Consider the following 21,647-nt stretch of genomic DNA (forward strand, 5'->3'; position numbering starts at 1 on the left):
AGGTCTAATATTAGATTTTAGATACAGAAATTGAATAAAGTAATCAAATGTAAAATAACTTTGCATAATTTACTATAAATTAAAGATGAATCCCTATTAAAGTTACAAAAAGCTATTCATTCAAGAGCAGTGAGTTATTTCCTTGTCTTTTTTTCCTTGATTAACATTAAAAACAGACAGAAAACAAAATATTAGGCTGCTGTTACTTTGACATAATGCACTGATCCAATACACTGATACTGTACACATGCGTTGTCTTTCTCGACTGTTTACGTTCACTTAAGACATAACCTATGTTTGCTTGGATACTCGCCAAGATGGGCATGTTGACATCATTTTTGTGTGAATTTGTCCGTTCAAGCTCAAGACTTGAGAGAACTCGATATTTGCGCACTGTCTGAGGCGCGGCTTCGGATGAGCGAACACAAATCTTCTCACAGCGTGCGCGCGAGTCCTTTTCCGTCTTATTGCACTCCAATGTTTAAATTGGCAGGGCTTAAATGAGTTCAGTTTAAACACCGATAGCAACGCGTGCTGTTCAGATCTCACCTGCGCTCGCACGCGAACGGCACTCACATTGAACAAAGTTTACAAAGAGTGACTGTCCATGTTTTTTGATCATCACTGTTGTAATGTATTGGGAAGCCAGAATGTGTATCCATCGACAAAAGCATACATTAGCGGAACTCTGTCTGTTTTATGCGTTATTTTCAACAAACCATATTACAGATGTGTCGTCAGATTTAAAATGAACTGCAGTGCGAGTGTCTGCCGAACCGTGGGTGGAGAACGTTACGGCTAGATTTTTTTTACGAGAAACATTACACCCCTAGTTATCACCTCGTACAGACTGAATCTTTAGAAAAAAAAAATTATTCACTGGGTTTTTTTCTGTTTGAAGTGTCAGAGTATTCATTTGTTTTTTAAGAATCAGCATTTACAATTCTCCATTATTCATTATTGGTTTAACAATGCAGGCACTTGGCAATTGTTGCAAACACAGCGCTCCAGTGATGATTATCCACACTTGGAGATTAGCTCTGGATGCTGACAGCTGTTTCGGCTCCATGCAATTATTCCACTATACAGCATTTCTTCTGAGGAAACTGCTCTACAGTTATAATCTGTTTTGGCCCAGCACTGTCTACCAAAGCTCAGACATCATGCACAGCAGGAGCCAGACAGAACGGAGAAGTGGGTTGAAGATCTGCTTTTGTTTTATTGACTTGACTCGGGACTGGTGTTGCACGAGGCTGCAGGATACTGGTTGGTCACTGGTGTCGTCTTAATTGGTGTGCAGATCATTTACATTTGGCCTGAAGAGAATAATGAGGCATACTTGGCTTTGACTGGATGGAATGGCTTTCCGAACCAGATATGACATCAATCTTTCTTATCCATACACACAGGTTTTTGGACAATTCATTTATGCATTGTGCATGTGCATGCATGTGTGTACATGCGCCTGTGTAAACCCAAAACAAAATCAATCCTAAAAGACACTGTCTGCAAAGGCGTCACTGCCTGGTTGAATGGGAATGATGCATAGGGATAAAGAATGTAAATTAACTTTCACATATTTTTGGAATATTAATAGACCAACAATGTGATAAATAATCATTTTCAACATTCTCACAAAAATAATCAGAAACATATGATGGTGTCAGTCAATCCACAAAATATATTTTTTACATTTGTATTCATCTGCACTGCAAAAAAAAAATTCTTAGGCTAAATCTGAAATCGCCCCCTATACCCTTGAATAGGGTGCTATTTGAGGGGACATCCATTTGTAGTGGTGTCTGAAACCATAGTGGACGTTATTGAGTGCACTTATTCAATCCCACATTGCACTGCAATAACGAGTGTACAACGAATGTCGGCTGTCCGAAATCGCTCACTAGTTTTCAATCACTCCTTCAAGTGAACAGTATTAGAGGACTAACGTAGGGAATAGTGATGAGTGTTTAGGGAGCGATTTCAGATTCAGCCTTAGTATTTCTGTCTTGTCCAGTAAAAAAAAAAAAAAAAAGTGTAAAATTGTGTAGTTAAGCATTGTATTCAGAAAATTAATCTTGAATTGCCTTTTTTTTTTTTACTTTGTTTTTTCTTGTTTTAAGCGTGAACTTTAGTAAATGTTGTTACATTTAATGATTAACTTTTAAATGATTTAACTTTTAAATAATGTATTTAACATTTGGCTGAAAAACAGTGATTCTCTAACAATAATGCATGCAATTTCAATAATATAATATATGAAATGAAATGAAATGTAAAACAATACAATATATAACTAATCTTGCATTAAGGATTAAGGAAGCCAGAAATACAAATATAGAAAAAGATTGTGGCTCTAATGGGCTCTGGCTGTCAGACTTCCAAAACTGCCTTTCGATCCGGCTGAGTGATGCATGTTTGAGAGTTCGAGAAGCGTTTCATTGCAGGAACCCAAATGACACAGACACTCACCTTTAGGGCTGATACGAAACAGGACTAACTTACTGCCGCTGACAGCAGTATCCACAGGGACTGCTCCAAATGTGTCTCCCACACCGCTACTGACAGCAGCCTCTATGAGGTCACACTCAGGGTGAGTAATGGGTGTGAAAGATCGGAGGTCAGATGTTGAGTGGATTATCTGACAGAGGAGGTCGCCCCGCTGCCCTGCAGTGGTTAGAGATAAGGATAAGGCCAGCGTTATCAGCCGAGCTTTTCCACGTGCTGATGTACACATCCCAGCCAAGAGTGGATTGGAGTCAGAGTCTGTTGTGACGACGGGGTGACGTAGCCTCTCGGTGGACAAACCTGGCTATGATTTTAATTTTAATTTGTAAAGTCGTTATAAAAAGGTATTATTATTATTATGCAGAAGTTTGGTTGAGATCTAAGAAATTGGATGAGATGGAAAAAGCGCATAATGAATGTCAAATGCTTGTTTTATAACAAGAGAATAATGAAGTATTTGAAATTATTATTATTATTTGGGGTCCAAGCACTGATTTTTCTTTGTCGTCATCTTCCTTGTCCGGACATCCTTTTACACGTGATTCATCTAAATTTAAATGTTCAATATTAACCCACACATATATTATGATCACAACATATCTTACGACACTAAACATTTTTTCAGTGGGTTTTTTGACTTCTCTTTTAATCTATCTAACAGTAAGAGGGAATGATTTCCTGTGAAAGTCAATTGCCCTTTTCGATACAAGTGTGTGTTGCTGTAATGTGTTTCATGAAACTCTTACTATCAATGAGGATTCAAGACGGATTTTGTTGTAAAAAGCACAACATAAGATTCATTTCAATTGGATTGCTAATCATCCACATGTGCCATCGGTGCTTGGACCCCGATTCTCGCCACTTGCGGCTATATTTATTATTTAGGTAAAATAACAAGGGGAGGGGAGGGGAGGGGAGGGGGGGGGGGGGGGGGGGTCCAGTCGAGTGCACTCCAGATTGCTGCTGTATGAAGTTGCTTGCTGCTTGTGAGAAGAGAGCGTGAGTTAAAGGGTGCTGCTGCAGGATTTGGGTTACCCTTTGAAGTGTCCTTTGGAGGGAAGTCTGTGTTTCGGCTTGGTAAGAACAGCTAAGCTCCTCTAAAGTTCCAGATTTATGCTCTTGCTCTCTTTGTGTGATGTGCGTCGACTTTGCCTTGCCAGGTCATCATTCGTGCGTGTCACATAAAATGTATCCATTCGTGGTAGAATATGTCTCCTTAAGCATTGTTCATGTCTGAATCCTGAAATTGAAATCAGATTCATGTGTTTTTTTTCCAAGGACAAGAGTTTTGAACCAAGTCTAAAGCTGACGTAGTCCACAGGTTCGAAACTTGTGTTTTCCACTAAGAAAAAAAAGAAAAAACACAGTTCATCAATGCTGGATTATAACATCATGTTGGATCTAAATGTATAAAACTTAAGAGGCCATTCACACATCAATCTTGCATGTTTCTATGCTGTTTTTCTACGTAAAATTGCACAATGCACAATGACTGCCAAATTAAAATATTCAACAGAACAATACAATAACATTATTAACCAGTTAATGTAATTTCAAATAAGCCTTTCTGTTCAGAACTATTAAAGGAGTAGTTCACTTTAAAATGAAAATTAGCCCATGATTTACTCAACCTCAAACTTTCTTCTTTCAGACGGAGTTATATTAATAAATGTCCTGGCTCTTCCAAGCTTGATAATGGCAATAGATTGCAACCAAAAGATTGAAGCTCAAAAAAGTGCATCTATCCATCATAAACGAACACCAAATGGCTCCTGTGGGTTAATAAAGGCCTTCTGAAGCAAAGCGATGAGTTTGTGTAAGAAAAATATTCATATTTAAAACATTATAAAGTAAAATTCTAGCTTCCAGCCAAACGGCCATACGCAGTCTACTTGTGCCTTGTGGCGTAGCGTAAATATCAGGAGTTCGCCGCATTACTCGCATAAGTTGCGCTTTACACTTAAGTCAGATCCGTATGTTCATTTGGCTAGTTATTTTACTTTATAATGTTTTAAATATGAATATTTTTCTTATACAAACTCAACGCTTTGCTTTAGAAGGCCTTTATTAACCCACAGGAGCCGTTTGGAGTTTGTTTATGATGGATGGATGCACCTTCTTGAGCTTCAATCTGTTGGTTTCAATCCACTGCCATTATAAAGCTTGGAAGAGCCAGGACATTTATTAATAGGACATATGATCAATATAACAGGTTTGGAATGAGATTGAGTATATAATTACATAAGTTTTGATTTTTGGACCGTATCTTTAAATAATAAATCAAACTCAATATCCAATCCTAAAGCAGGCCTGTAGTATGAGCTCTTGTGTCTTCCTGTAGCTCAGACAGTAGGGCATGGTGCTAGCAATGCCAAGGTCATGGGTTCGATACCCAGGAATGCAAAAACTGATCAAATGTAGGCTATACCTTGAATGTAAGGCAAGTCACTTTGGATTAAAGCATCTACCAAATGCATAAATGTAAATGACCTACTTAAAGCCACTTGTCTACATAGTGTGTGTGTGTGTGTGTGTGTGTACATGTACTTTGCACATGTTGTGTCTGAACTTTTGGGATGCCCCCTCCTCTCCGTACAGCTTAAGTGTCACAGCACGGCTGGCTGATCATGCTGTTTTTACTCGGGGCACTTGTCTGACACCCTATCCCTCAAAGAAGAGTGCGTGATCATGTATGGGAGGGAGGATTATTCTATTTACAGTCACAGAACTGAGACCCTTTAATCCTTCTGTAACACACACACACACACACACACATACAACCCTACACACAAATACAGCATTGAGAGGGAGTTTGGGCAGATTGAGTTGCATGTTGAAAATAGCCATACTGTGATAGAGTCCTCTGATAGTACAGTTCTGCATCTGATAGAGACGAACCACAGAGGTCCAGCAAAACAGAAACTGAGGTATGAAGTGGAGACTGAGGCTCATTTTAACAGCTGCTTTTGTTTGTGAACTAACACACAATGTGTGCATAGGTCAAGTGTGAGAGACTGACGGATGAATTAATTCAGTTGCGTCACTTTTGCATGCAGTATTTCAACTTAAACCTTCATCTTGTCATGGTCAATCTTTTCAGTGTTTTTCACATGCCTCTTTTTTTTAATGAAAACTCTACACGCTGATTTAGAAATTTCATGTTTATGCATTTGGCAAACACTTTCATCCAAAGCAACTTACATTGCATCCAATGTGTACATTTTATCAGTTTATGCATTCCGTGGGAATTGAACCTGTGACCTTGACGTTGCTAGCACCATGCTCTACATTGCACTAATATTTTCTCATTATTATTTATTTACTTTGTTTTATTTTATCCTTTATTTCATGTTATTTTAGATTATTTTATTTTAAAAGACATTTGTATTCAACCTTTCTTTATCATGGTAACCAGGTGAAGACCAACAAGGTGGTAAAAAATTATTGCGAAATGACGGCATTTCCATTAACCGATGTTATGCGAGTAAAACCTATTTTTTTCCTCTCGCGATAAGTCATTCCAAAAATCATGGCAACGGATGTTCCTAGGTTTACGTATATCGCAAACACCGCTCTAGCCATTATTTTTAATCAAAGGAGACGTAGGCATGTTATCCAAGCATTAATGGCAAGGAAAGCCCCTTAAACTTGGGAGTGGTATGAGGTGTTTCTGGGTGTTTCTCCCTTCTATCTGCTTCAAGGTCTTGATCAATTGTGGCATTTCTTTGGTTTTTAGAATCCAGTAATCCCGTAATTTTTTTGTCTTTTATTAGTTTAATAAGTATCGTCTTCTGTCCAAACATGCCTTTCCTTCTTTAAAGAATGATCGACTTTTACGTATGCCAGGTGACCTGTAAATGCTGTAAATTTCCATTGCAGGTTTGCGAAATATTCCTTTTTCGAATTGCCTGAAAAACCACCTTATTGCGAGCGTAAAAACATTTTTGCGATATATGGGAGTTTTTGCTAAATTGACGTGTTTCCATTGGGCGTATTTTCAATTCGCAGTTTCACTTTGCACAATTTGAAGGGTAATGGAAACGCAGCTAGTGTGAAAATAAATGGCTCTATCAGCAGGCTCAGTTCATTCTTTGTGAATTCTCCCGATGATTATTTGAATGTTGTTAGCATGAGCATTTTTAAGGTTTTCATTGGAGACACCCAGACAAAAGTTCATAACAAAAGGCGTTTTATTTCTCTTAAACTGACAACCTTCAAATAAAGGATGGCATGTGTAATTTACTGCGCCCATCCTTTCTTTGCTCGCTCATGACCAACACCTCTCTCCATCAGAATGGGCTGCACTGTTACGGCCTCTACAGCCTTGAGTGCCTTCAGTGTTTTTCAAGGACAATGAACATTTCTGACATCATAAATCAAGCAGAGTGAAAGTACAGGGGCTTTTGTCCACAGTGTTTTGCCTGTTAGTTTTTTGACTGATGGAATGAATCATACAGAATGAAAGAGGAGCATTTTTCAGAAGTGTTAATCATGTTTTTGACAAAGATTCAATCTTTGAGTGTTTTTGTTAGTTTGGTTTGTCTTTTTTGTGCAGTTGGTCTGTTCGTTTCAGCATTGAGTATTAGCAGCAGTCTCTGTATTCAAGGCATGTTGTGGTTATCAGTGTAATGACTTAGGCTATGTCTTTACTGTGTGTCCATGTATGAGTTTAAGGGGTGTGTGCAGGCACTTTTTATTACTAAAACTGATAGAGTATATCTATATATATATATATATATATATGGTCACATTAAAACTGATTTTTTATCATGTCGTCTTCATCGTTTTTTATTTTTTATTATTTAATGTAGATTTAAATTTTTTATATATTAAAACATGAAAGTCAGTTATAAAAAAAAACATATTTTTTTAAATATGAGAACCTAAAAACTGACCCCCAGTTGAGTAATTTTCACTACAACCAATTATTTCTAACTAACAATCTAAGTTAGATATTTACTAATCAACTGATAAAAACTAGGAAAGTTTCATCAAAGATTGCTGTGCTTTTACCTAGGAGAAAACTGTCAGTTAAAAACTTAAGATGAAATATGAAACGTGATGTGTGATTATAAACAAAGAAAAATAAATATCACTTGGACAGGATATTTTGTTATCGTTTGTCAAATTAAGTGTATAAAATATTTAATTATCTGTTAAAGATCCACAAAATTCTAGCTGGGAAATAAACATTAGAAAGACAAAGGAGTCTGCCATTTAATTAAATAAATGTTGACATCACAGAATGCTGTTAAACACAATATATCTTTTTAAAAGTGATGGAAATGACATTGTGGTGGCAATTCAATAGTGCTAGAGTGGTCTGTCTGTGTCCAGTGTCCTCTAGCTATATGGCACTCCGCAGAAGTCTAGCAAGTCTGCATGTCTCACATACTCACATCAACACACAGCCTTGGTGTGAAGTGGGAAGTGACGATGCTCCTTTTGGTCTAAATGGGGTCTTTATCAGGCCCCTCTCACTAGTTTGACTGCTAGCAGGGCTAAAGCATGAGAACAAGACTATAGAGGCTCTCAGTTGAGTGTTTCTGTCTCGTGGCCAAGAGCGCACACAGTCCCAAGGTCTTTACTAAGTCTGTCATGCCTCCCAAAAATCTGTCCTTTGCTAAACATCTACTATATTATAAATGAAATGGCAAAAGAAATAAAAATGCATGCGGACATCACAGTTACCAATGCAGAGAGACCACACTTCTTATAATAGCCAAGATAGCATCTGTCAGGGTTTTTTTTATTTCAGAACAGCCTGTTGGATCCTTAGGCAGAGTGTCTACCCGTCGGCAACATTCATTTACTCAAAACCCATGTGTGACTGATATAATTAAAGTGTGTAATTGAAAATGAACATGTGTAGAGTGAAATGAACAGGATGTATCTGTTATTGTGATTGCTTCTTGCTCAATTGGTGTGTCATTACCTTAGAATGACTGAATAAAATGTGCACAAAAACATTGGCTCACATTGAATAATAAACATTTGTGATGAATTTAGATTTTTTTTAGCTGTCATCTCCAAAGTAATTTTGAGTTTCTCTGTGCTTTTCATTCAAAATACTCATGCGAGAGAAAATAAATGTCTGGATGAGGCCCGCCAGACACATTTTAGCTTGGAGAGAAAGAGAGAGGAACAGAACCACGTCTTTATTCCACTGTCCCGCTAAATATTTTATTGCCGCTATTCTAGCATAGAACATGTGCACTGCTGGTACTAGATATGAAAAAATGAGGCTGGGGACACACTCAGCATCCATTTCGTGTACTTGCATTGTGAGAAAGGAAGAGAGAGAGCGAAATCAGATGAGAGAACCTGTCTCGCGGCACAAAATCAATCTGAAATCTCAACGCTGACCCATCAGGTCGAGTCTGGCCCCGTTCTGAAGTAATTGACAGAAAAGTCAGGGCCTTGTGGAACTCAAGCTCGCTTTCACCCAGGCCTTTAGAGATGATATGTTGACGTGTTTAAATGATATGTGGTGTTTGTTTGCGTATATTTTTCAGCTGAACTCGCCCATGAACTCTGTCAGCAGCTCAGAAGATATCAAGCCGCCCCTGGGCATCAACGGTGTGATGAAGGTGCCAGCCCAGCCCTCGTGCACCCCCCTCTCCCTCACCAAACACATCTGTGCCATCTGCGGCGACCGCTCCTCAGGTACCAAGACACATCTGTATGCAAAAGTATATGTGCAAAACTGATAGTTTATCCCCAAATGCACATCCAAATGTGTTGTCAGATTTGCTCTGCAGGGCTGGTTGTGATAGAAAAAAAGCTAAAAACCAGTCTAAGCTGGTCTTCTATGCCAGTCAGGATGGTCTTTTGGTTGATTTTAGAAAGGTTTTGGGCACTTTTCAAATGGTTGATCAGCTAAACAAGATAAACCAGGCTGGGAGACCAGTTTAAACCAGCTAAAGCAGCGCGATGCGACGCAACAAAAGACAATAGAACCCATTATAATCAGTGATGGGGTGTGACCCGACAGTAAACCGATGCCTCGTTCTATTTTTGACGTACTTCAAGCACTTGTGATACTTCTCATAGGAAGGACAAATGGATTTGCAACGGTCGCTTTGTCTCGTCCAGTGTAGACAGCTTCTAGCTGTTCCCGCGTGATGCGACTCGTCAACGGTGTAAGAGTCAAAATCTGCATCATTTACAACAGGATCTGCATGTTCATGGGTTTAAATGTATATATACAATATTTTTTGTTATAAGAGACAGCTTATATATAAACAGCTTTGTGCATCAAAACCCTTCCTTTTATGGTAAAAAATTTACTTGATTTTCAAGTCAATGAATTTGCGACAGCTGAAAGTAAAAAAAAAATTGACAATCCGAAACATTTTGAACGTCTCTTGCACGTTTTATAATTACCCAAAAATCAAACAGTTACGCACGTTATTAGATCCTTCAAAAACTTAGGCTGGCTGTCGGTTGGAATATTAGAACTAAAAACATCGACATAACACTCATGGGCACCGAATGCATCAAATAATGTATATTATAAACTTGACAGGTGATTTTAATAAGATGTCATTTGATCACTATTGCTCTGTTGTTTAAAAGATTTTGCAATAAAAGATGACAATTTTTTACGTGATATGTTACATTTAATTACCCCTTAGCAGATTTTGACTCGTAAACAAATAGCCCAGCCCCAAAGGCTAGGTCATTGTTGGTGTGCAGAGCTAATTGGGATGGGGGGAAAAACAGATAAAAAAAAAACAGTCTAAATTGTTGTTCTGGTCTCAGCTGGCCTTCTAGCCTGGTAAAGATGGTTTTAGAAGGGTGTTTGGACATTTTTCAACTGGTCGACCAGCTAAAAAACATAAATGTATCCTTTATTTTACCAGGAAGGTCCCATTGAGATAAAAAACTTTTTTTTAAATCAGACTGAGAAAGACTAGCTTATGCTGGTTTAAACTGTTATTGTTCAGCAGGGATACAATATTTTTTATAGCAGCACAGATACACAGTATTTACATTGTTTACACTACAAGTGGATACTTGTAGTTGTCTCTGAATATTAAGATGGGATAGAAGTTGTTACTTCAACACACTTCAGTTGAAAGGTTGAAGGATCAAGTCCCAAAAGTGTGATCCATGAATTATTACCAATGTAGACCTGAATATAACCCTTAAGACTAAAGCTTGTTTTTGTTTTTTTTTCACAGGTAAACACTACGGTGTGTACAGCTGCGAGGGATGCAAGGGTTTCTTCAAGAGGACTGTGCGTAAGGACCTGACCTACACTTGTCGAGACAACAAGGACTGTATGATCGACAAACGCCAGCGCAACCGCTGTCAGTACTGCCGCTATCAGAAGTGTTTGGCCATGGGCATGAAGAGAGAAGGTACAGCACATAAAGTTGAGGATAGATGATTCTTCTTTCTCACCCTCAAAATTTATAGTACTATTCACTCCACCAGCTCTCATTAAAATGAATCCCACGTAAACACCCCTTTAGCATCCTTTCATGTTAGTACAAAAGGACTTGGTTGAAGGAGTCCATCGTTTTTTGCACTGACTGACCTGAGCTTTTGCACCATGGGGCGAGATGTTTTATGCACTCCATGTCCCCTCACTATTAGACTCAATCTCAGCTCTGTGTGACTCTAGAAGAAACATTCATATTACTGCAATCAGCCATTTAATAGTCAGACTGCAGGTCAGCACTTAATTAGTGCTTGCATTATCTCACGCTGAGACATCAGTCAACGAGTCCATGATGCGCATGAGGAACGGTGACTATCCTCGAGATTCCAGGTAGTGTACTTCGCCACATACTGTGAGAAAACAGGAAATGGTTAATCGATACAAGATGGTATGTTTTTTTTTTTTTTTTTTTTTTTTTTTCAGATAGGCTTTTTTGTCGCTAAATATAGAAGACCATCTTGTCTCCCAAATCATCACCTGAGGCAGAGAAAGATGAAAGAGAGGGAGAAGTGAGGGTTGGGTTATCACACTGAAGAAAAGGGGGCATTAGCACTTTTTGCACACTTGTCCCCAAGAAAAGGAGAAGCATGCTAATAGAAGATTTTAGCACATAGCTGGTGGAATATTGATCTGAGAGACTATATTTTGCCCCTCAGTCAGAGAGAATTATTTTAGATTCATGAGATATCAGTGTTGTTTTTGGAAATATTTTGTCTGCCGAGACTAGTCTTCAGTTTTTAAGGTGGAACCAATTAACTATTCTGTAGCTAAATGTGGCACATATACCCATTCACATATAGACATGCTTACACACACACACACACACACACACGATTGTTGTTAATGTGTGCTTTTTGTTTGTCGTTTTAGAAGGGGGTGTAGAGGTGTTGGATACTCTATATAAATAATTCCACATTCAAACGCTCATTCACATCACACACATATATATATATATATATATATATATATATATATATATATATATATATATAGAGAGAGAGAGAGGTGTATATATATATATATATATATATATATACACACTATATAGGATACAATTCTATAATATATAGTACAATTAATGTATATATTCATTTATAAGTTTAAACATTTATAAAGATGTTTAAAACATCAGTAAGCTTTGCAAGTCAGATGGCCATATACTGTAAATTATATATTGTAGCTAGATTGCATAGCCAACATACAGTCCACATCTGCCCGTGACTCTCTAGCCCTTGTTTCATGTGAGAGAGAAAATCCTCCCCCTGTAGACGAAGGGAGCACTGCGATCATACGTACATGACGTCTCGCTCTCACACACACACACACACTGTCTATGACCTCAGTGCAACCTTTCATCTCCGTTACTTATATCATCACGGCGTCTTTCAAGGATATGATCATTTGCTTGCGTTCGCCTGTTTTGTATCCCATAAGCTCGTGCCGTACCCCGAGGCACGGGAGAGCTGGGCCACGCTCCCCCCAAAAAGAGCCGAGCGAATCTGCAGAAAAACAGGATTAAATGAATTTATGCTCCTCCTCTCCAGGGGAAATAAAGCTAACGTGATTTCAGCCCCTCTCACCTCTCTTTGACTCCTGAAGAGGTATTTTACCCTTGGGCTGACCTCCAGACAGCACTTTCCGTACAGCAGAATCCCCCTTTTCTGAACCCCTACCACCAGCGCGGTCCCTCTGTGATTTGCCGTTGAGGAAAATAGCGAGGGGTTAGGGAAAGGAGAATGTGAATGTGCTCTGAATAGGGCCTGGGTTCAGAGTCTTTTGGGTGAACTGTGCTCGGCACATACACACTCTAACCACAGGGGCTTGGATTGTGGTTAATAGTGCTCTGGCCACAGTGAGACTGAGTGACTGTTCAACACTAACCACTTCCTGTTCTCTGTGCTAGTCAAATGTCTGATCTGTTAAAGCCTGTTGGAGGAACCCACAGAGACAAGAAACATGTTACATCACATTCTGTCATGCTAAAAACAAAGTTGGAAATGAAATCAGTACACACACACATATATATATTATATATATATTTCACTTCAGGTTTATACATCTAACACTCGAATAGATTGAAAAATAAAGGGTGTATAAAATATATACCTAATACAAGTTAATATTTACCTGATAATGTTTGAATAATTTGCTTTGACTTGAATAACAATATATAAGCAAATTAGTTTTTTTTTTTTCATGGGGTCCCTCATATTTTCCTTGGGAGTCCATCATATTTGGGGGTCAAAAATTATTAAAACCTGAGATGTAGTTTATTAGAGTACCAGCTTGATGTGAGTGTGTATGCGTGTTGACTTCTTGATTAGACTAACTGTAGTGACCGTGACTAGTATTGTTACATACAGCCGTCCAGGAGGAGCGCCAGCGAGCCAAGGAACGCAACGAGAACGAGGTGGAGTCGACCAGCAGCGTGAATGAAGACATGCCCGTGGAGAAGATCCTGGAAGCAGAGCTTGCCGTGGAGCCCAAAACAGAGACTTACATTGAGACCAATGTACCTATACCTTCAGATTCAGTAAGTGACATCGCTTCCTCTTTGTGCACTGGAAAGCCTGTGGAACGGAATAGCCTCAGGTTTTCTATCCACCATGATAACATTTAGAACCCCCTGTATACTTGAGACCCGTGAGGTACATTGAAGAATCATTTTGCATGTTGGAGCTTTGGAGCAATGGTTAGCACTAGGGATTTGCGCACCTTTTTCTTTTCACTTTTGTTCTGTCAATAAAGATTAGCAAAAGCATATCTAATAATCCAATACTCGACAGCAAAATGATATACAGTAAAGAACATGGAATGCTCCAGTTCTATGTAAATCTGTGGGGGCAGATTTAGTGTGGGCCTAGTTAAGAACAACTTGAGACATTGAAGAAACCCCAGAGCTAAGATGTCTTGAGCCATATGCTGTGTTGCCTGTACGACGGCTCTTCTCTGTCTCTGCTTGTTTTGGTGTAATGCAAGTGATTTAGCTTGTTGATAGCCGTGTTTGGACATACGTGACGTCATAGTGCATGTCTCCAAAGAAAGACTGTTTTCTCCAATTACTGCAGTGTGAAGCATTGCTTGGAAACTGCTCATTATTGCTGTTCACCTATCAGTTCTGCTCTTTCCCTTTGTTGTAATGCTGTTTTTTCACCTGTCCCCTGTTGAATTACAAATCAATGAAAGAGTACACTCTTTGCTTATTAGCTTTGTTTCGGTTTGACTTACATTGACTGATGAAGTTTACAGTCTCATATTTCCTCTATTTTCTAAATATTCTGGCTTTTTTTCCACTGTTTTGAAGGGTGTAGTGGAAGTAGGCCTGGAAATGATTTGAAGGAGGGGATGATGAGCCAATATTACTTTTTCTTTTCTTTTTTTTTGGAATGAGTCAGATCGTTTGCACTAACTATTGATAATAATGTGATATTTAAAAAATGAAATATTGATATCATGTTAATACTACACATACAATAATATCATAAATAATCCAGCTGTTGACACTCCAACACAGTAGGTGGCAGTATTCCACCTTGACAGACGAAAGCACTACAGACTACACACTACCCGCATTCAAACAAAGCTCACTTATGTGACATCAATGTGTCAGTTTTTTTGTATTCTATAAAAAAAAATAGGTGATAGACACCGTAGACACCCCAGCCTGCAGGTGCCGAACCGTACGTTCTTTTTGCACGCTTTTTTATAGTTATGGTTACAAACTCTCTTTCCGCCTTTCACCACTCATATTTTGTCATTGCCAATAAAAAGCACAAAATAAACAGTTAAATATGAATTTTACTTCTTGATTTTGTTGTTTGTTTTTCTTCAAAATGTCTATTCACCTTATTTTTAACGTATATTTGTAACTCCATTCTTCCAGTTATTTTTAGCTGTACAAATCAGCTTGTTATGTTGTTTGATATTGCAGACTGGTGTTTGTTATCATATTTTAATGTATTGTCATAATTATAAACACTGGTTTGTAGCTCATATAGTTTTAGCGTTTACTGCACTTTTGATATTTACGCATAGCAGTTAATTAATTGGAAGTCTCACACATTCACAAGAAAATCGTTACTTACTTTTACGTTGCAAAACAACGTGGATGGATATCGTTATCATTAATTATTTTGACCACTGCAATCGTGTTGTGATATTGAGAGTGAGACAGACCTAGTACTAACCACTAGGCCGTGAGTCCACCTTCTTACTGCTCAGTATGTTGATGCATGTGCACTAAGTTGTCTATCACTCCTACTTTTTGCAGCTGAAAGTGTTGAAATGTGCACTAACCGCTAGGCTGTGACTCTAACGTTTTTTTTGTTAGAGCACGTACGTTAACCACCAGGATACGCATCCAACTTCTTAATCTGTTTTAATGGAGTTTTTGTTGGTAATTCCCTGAGAGAAGCAGAGCAAGATAAAGTTGTTGAATTTACCTGTGTGCTGTGAAGTCTCCCTCCCTCGTCTAGTCACCATGATAAATCAGCACCGCTAAAGTGATCATTGGCTCCACTTTCCAGCATTGTTTGAATAATGAAATACTCTTGACAGTCCCTGGGAGCTTTCAGCCTGCCGTCAGCCTCTGAGGAGAGGAGGAGGAGGATAGAGAACGAGAGAGAGAGAGAGAGAGAGTTTGGGCGGTTGAGTGCGTCTTTTGGGACTGCTCTGTACCGAAGCGAAAATGTTCTGGAAGCTGTTATGTGAGTAAATGGGGGTTATTTCGGGAAGATGAAGATGTGTGGGAACAGAGGACCGACGTTTGGGGAAAGGTAGCGAGACGAGGGAGAACATAAGGCCTGTCATGTGGGAGAAGCTGCCAGGCTTTACATTAGAAAGCACTCAGTCACTGATTCGCTGTCTTTGTTTGGTTCATTACACTGTATCTCCAGTAGAGGGCTCGTTTTGTGAGTGCTGGGGTGAACCAAGGGGTTATTGTTGTTTTTCAGTATTTTCTTTTATTATTGTGCATAATTATATTTAGCTTTGCGATTAAAGTAGTTATTATATTTTATATTTCACCTTTCAGAAGTAGTTTTTATTCTATTTTTCTATTTGGTTTGTGATTTATATAGTTGTAGTTTTAAGGAATCATTTTATTTTATTTTATTTTACTAGTTTAATAATAACCATGGGGTATTTTGTTTGTCCCATGCCCTCAATAATGTTTTTTCTGTGAAGCCAATCTAGTACCTCCTCGTTAAATTTAAAATGCAAAGATTGGACCCCATCCGGAAATGTCCTGAAATCACCACACAAAGTGTCATTAGTTTTTACCTTCGTTAAGCTGCCAGGCAGAGCCAAAACGCCACAACTCTCAGCTAAACTCAGCTCAGTCTAACTCATCCTGCTGGCTGTAGATGATGGTTTAGAACAGGATTTTAAAATAAATAATAATAATAATGATGCAGTTCAGAGTTGGACAGCAGCAGGGAGACACTTTACTGGAATATGTTCTCTTGGCCGGCTGTCAGAGTTATGGTCTCCCGCTGTCCCTGGAGCTCCCCTCCTTGTCTGTGCTCTTTTGGAATCCACTGCCCCGTGCACTAATTAATCAGAGGACCTCGGCCCCGGGAGTGCAGCTCATGAATGGGCCACCACTGCTGCTTAATGGTTGGGGTTTGGCCAAGCTGAATGAAGTGTGTTTATCTCATGGTGACCTAGAACAGGAGTTAAACAGGCGTTAGTAACATGCCTCCAGTTAGGCAGGGTAGGGCTGCCTTTAGAGGAGAACACGGTCACGCTTGCTCGTTTTTCACTTCTCTTTTTTTTTTTTTTTTCATTTTCCATTCTAACATTTAGTTCAGACAACGTTGAGCGTGTACATGCACTGATTCTGCTTGGAAACCTGACAAAAAGGCAGCATAAATGCCTTTAAATGTGTTTATCAGGTCAAATTAACAACAGATTTTTGCTGATAACCCTGGCAGCTTATTCAATGTCTGTTTAAATATTGATTTGAATTGGAAAATTCAGTCCGATACTGGTAATAATTATTTCCATATATATATATATATATATATACACACATAGAGCTATAGATGGATTTAATAACCTGTTATTGGCCAGTAACCAGTATTGTATTGATGTATGTGTGCATCTCTAGTCACAGGAAGTGTTTTTGAGACAGATATGTCACGTGAGCTCGCAGACGTCTCACTCGTCTCACACAGCTGTAAATCCAGACTGCCTTTTTTCCTCTCTTTTGTCACGCAACAATAATATAGTTTAAGCAGATAATGAAAAATTCAACCGTCTCTCATCTCTCCTCCTCAAGTGATAAAAATTTCATAGTGCGATATGCAAGCGTGGTGTTTCTGCTAGAGCCCGGGACCAGGATCCGCCGTGAATAATGCAGGCCGAATGCTTTCCATTCAGCGGGAACAAAAACAGCCGTTGTTTTGTGATGGTCATGAAGAGAATGCTATCAAAGCGTCTCCTCGAATCTTAAAAAGTCGTCATCATTCGCGCCCTGGGGCTAGCATTCGCCCCGCGCTGCCAAGTCTCAAGCAAATCATATGGCTGGCTTTATTCACACTATAGAAATCATTCATGGTGGGTTTTACCTCCTCCATCAACCACTTATTTTCTGTTACTTGGATACATTTTTATCTAGATCAACCTCTCAGGATGGGGAGATGAACCCCACTTAGTTACATATTGCTTAAAAATGGAGTGGTGCATTTTAAGCCTGACCTATAGTACCATATTATTGTATTTGCACACTTTATGAAGCTTGCATTGTCATTTAAAGAGGCCATTAAAAGAATCATTATTGATGTACAGATTCTTTTTTTATTTATCACATTTATATTTAGTTAATTTTTATTAATTAATGTGTTTTTATTTTTATCCCCACAAAAATTTGTTTGAAATCATTAAATATGTTTATTATGATTTATTTTTCTTTCCAATAATCGATATATTTGTTAAGCACGTTAAAGGTGCAGTAAGAAATTTCTGAGAAACGCTGTTGAAAGTGGATCGGGCCGAGCACCACAACACACTTGTAGCCAATCAGCAGTAGGGGGCGTGTCCACTTATGATGGGAGAGGAGAGAGAGTGAGCAAGAGGGATATTTGAAGAAAGACTGTAGAAAGAGACATGGCTGAGAGACATTACAAAAGAGAAAAGGACTATCACTGAAAAAACAAGGGTTTTGTTTGTTTGGGTTGATTTCAAATATCAACATTGTTTCTCAGAAATCGCTTACTGCACCTTTTTTTATTTTTGATTGTTTTGAGTGAAGAAACAAGGTCAGTGTAAACAGCTAAGATGGCTATTCATCATTCATGAGTATTACCGTGTTTAACAAGAACTCAGGGAGATGTATTCTTTTGAGGAGCATCTTCAGAGGTTCTCTTCACCACTTTGCTTTCCTTTATATTGTTGCTTTGTGAATTAATTATCTGTTTGTTTATGTATGTGGTAAAGAACATGGCAGAAACTGTTGCACCAAGGAGGATCGTCCCTGATCAGCCACAGAAATATTCATAAGCTGCATCTGTTTTCTGAGAGATGGCTTTGCGTCTGGCTAACAGTTTGCCATCTCCAACTTCTGCCTTTGATCTGCTGCTGTTGTCAGTGCAAGTTTTAATCAGCCACTTAAATACCATAGAGGGGAAACATTCAACTCTTTGACAAGTTCTCCCGGGAGTAGTCATTTCCCAAATTCCAACTGTGGAGATGTTTCTTGCATCTAATAATGGCCACAAAGTGGTCTCATCAAGTATTTGGACATTTTATTAGATACACAATTAACAAAAAAAAAGGCATCTGCAAATACAATGATTTTGGAGTTTTGGTAATCTGTTATCGGTCATTCTGCAGACGTGGCCAAACCATCGCAACCGCCGTTGCTGTATCTATTCCTCTATCGTCGGTTGCTGCTCGCATCGCTGACGGATGACTACATTCTGGATACAATTGCGAAGTGATTCTCGCACTATCTGTCGCAGCCAGCATCGCATCTGAAACACTTCAAGCTTGTTCAGGCCTGGTCTGAGAAGGGTCAAACATTAATGTAAACCCTACGTTATGGGGGCAAAATGGCAATATCCATGTGGAAAACAGCTTATAAATCATACAAAGTGATGTGTTTTGAAAGGTTCAAATTTAGAAAGTTTTCTGTGATTGGGTAGGTTTAGGGTTGAGGAATAGAATATACAGTTTGTACAGTATAAAAATGTTAATGGAAAGTCCCCATCATGAAACAAGAAAAAACGTTTGTGTGTTAGATGAGGCTGTTTGAGTGACTGCAACTGATATATTGACCATTTCAAAAGCTCTTGACTCATAATTGTGGTGTCATTGTGTCGAACCTATTAATAAACTTCCTGCAATGCACCGAGTGAATCTAGCAGGCTGCCAAAAGTGAGGTCAGGATTTTCCAGGAATGCACACACACCCTCCCACCAATAATTTTGATAAATATTGATATAATTCTTCTCCCCCTCTGTTTGTTTTCTTAAAAAACTATTTGTCCTTTCACCCATTGCAATGTCCTGTTGATGTTTTCTAATGCCTTTCCTTTTTGACACTTGAGTTGAGAAACGGCACTCAATGTCTATTTGTTCTCGTCCTTACAGAAAACCCTCTCCTGCTGCTTTCCTCTCTCTTCTGCGCTCATTCCCTCTCTCCCGCACGCCGTTGACTCACTCTTTCATCTTATAAAACAAAGCAGCGTATCTACCCCTCCCTTGGCTTCACGAACGTGAAGCTGGAATCATCTATGCCATTTTTCATATCTCTCATTTGTCCTCTCTCTTTGATGGAGCCGGAGCGTTCCGCATCGAGACGTGCTAATAGACTCAAATCTGCAGGAGACATTAAAGGCTACTTGCCGTACAAAAACTCCCTCGTGTGACGTTCTGCACAATGGCAATTTCAAGAACAATGCATGATTTTTTTTTTTTTTTTTTTTTTTTTTACGACAACCCTTTGTTTGAGTCCTTTTAAAAATTTAGCAGTATTCCGTAAATGTTTGGAAATGGCCAAGTATGTCAAAGTGAATTTAGTTCCAGGGGGCTTCCTGCAGGAAACGCCCGATTAGAAAGAGAGTCATTTTTTAGCACCAGCTCTCGGCAGGTATTTCCTGCGCAGGCCGGGGCAAAAGCACTGTTTGTTTTGCCTTCCTGTTCACTTCTGCTCCAAGCGGATTATTCCCCATGTGTGAGGCCGAGGAGAGCAGAAGTATTCAAGAGGGTGATAAAGTAACCCTGAAATATCTGTGCCGTTAAACAGATAGCTAGCCATAAACATGTCAACAGTTCAAGTAACTTTAACCATGCCCCAGCATGACAGTAGTTGAGCTGAAAGAGAAAACTGACTGAAGACGATGGCAGGTTAAGGTAATGCTCACTATAGCGCCCCTTGTGTCAACACTGAGATTACAATGTGTACTTGAATTGCATTCTGATACATTTTAAAACACAACGATGTGAGAAATCAAACACATGTCTAGAGATTTAGATGGGCCACGTGTATGACACTTGTGTTCTTGTGTCCTCCAACAGCCCAATGATCCAGTCACAAACATCTGTCAGGCCGCAGACAAGCAGCTCTTCACTCTAGTGGAATGGGCCAAGAGGATCCCGCATTTTTCTGAGCTCCCGCTGGACGACCAGGTCATTCTTCTAAGAGCAGGTGAATTTAAGAGCACAAACTGACAGAAGCACACATAAAGAACGGCGGTAACACTTTACTTGAAGGGGTGTGCATAAGACTAACATGACACCTTCATAATCATGATAGGACACATGTTATGAATATGAAGGAAGTTGTATGCATGTTTGTGACAACTGTCATTAAGTGTCATTCGCTCAATTATGAAATTTTTAATGCAAATATGACATTGTTTGAGATGTCTTTGTTATGACACCTTGACATAAACCAATACATCATAACCTGTCAGTGTCTTTGTCATGAGAACTTGACATTACTAAGACAACACAACCTGTCATAAACATGACATAGCAGATTAATTATCAAACTTAAGAAACCACTTAGCTTTATTGGTTAACATTACATTAAACTGTCAGGTGGTTGGTTTTGACATTGGCTGTCATGAAGCCATTATAACTGTTTAATGACAAATTCAATTTGTACCACTGTAGTTGAGGTCACGGAAAATATTCATGACACAGTTATAATGGGATCATGACAGCCAATGTCAAAACCAACCACATGACAGTTTAACTTAATTTAATGTCAAGTTGTCATGACAAAGACACTGACAGGTTATGATGTTATGGTTTATGTCAAGGTGTCATAACAAAGACATCTTAAACAATGTCATATTTGCATTCAAAATGTCATTATTGAGCGAAAGACACTTAATGACAGTTGTCATAAACATCCATAAACCCTACTTCATATTCATGACATATGTCATGTCATGGTTATGAAGGTGTCATGTCAGTCTTATGTACACCCCTTCAAGTAAAGTGTTACCAGAACGGCTTTCTCGGCTAGAAACAGGACCAGTTCATTAAAATGTAAAATACAGAATTAGGAGTGTTGAATTGAAAGTTATGCAGATACTACGGATGTGTTTCATAACCTAGTTTGGTTTCTATCTAGATTACATTGTAGCATTCTGCCTGCTTAGATGACATGCTAGGTTTTAAATGTGTTTTTAAAGGTCTAAAATTGCCTGAAATTGCAACAACAACAAAAAACTCCCTAAAGG

General features: G+C 38.8%; 1 protein-coding gene across 3 annotated transcripts in view; it reads left to right on the forward strand.

Annotated features, from left to right (window-relative positions):
* rxraa (retinoid X receptor, alpha a) overlaps nt 1-21,647 on the forward strand; it is a 203,524-nt gene that overhangs the window by 175,294 nt on the left and 6,583 nt on the right. For 2 of the 3 annotated variants that reach the window (XM_056268255.1, XM_056268256.1), the window contains exons 4-7: nt 9,021-9,171; nt 10,692-10,871; nt 13,303-13,487; nt 20,473-20,602. In XM_056268255.1, coding sequence (XP_056124230.1) covers nt 9,021-9,171; nt 10,692-10,871; nt 13,303-13,487; nt 20,473-20,602 — 646 coding nt within the window. The remainder of the gene's footprint in view (nt 1-9,020; nt 9,172-10,691; nt 10,872-13,302; nt 13,488-20,472; nt 20,603-21,647) is intronic. The other variant, XM_056268257.1, reaches the window with a different exon arrangement.

The sequence above is a fragment of the Rhinichthys klamathensis genome, unplaced genomic scaffold (assembly GCF_029890125.1).
Source record: "Rhinichthys klamathensis goyatoka isolate OS25496 unplaced genomic scaffold, OSU_Roscu_1.1 h1tg000270l_1, whole genome shotgun sequence".
Classification (NCBI taxonomy): domain Eukaryota; kingdom Metazoa; phylum Chordata; class Actinopteri; order Cypriniformes; family Leuciscidae; genus Rhinichthys; species Rhinichthys klamathensis.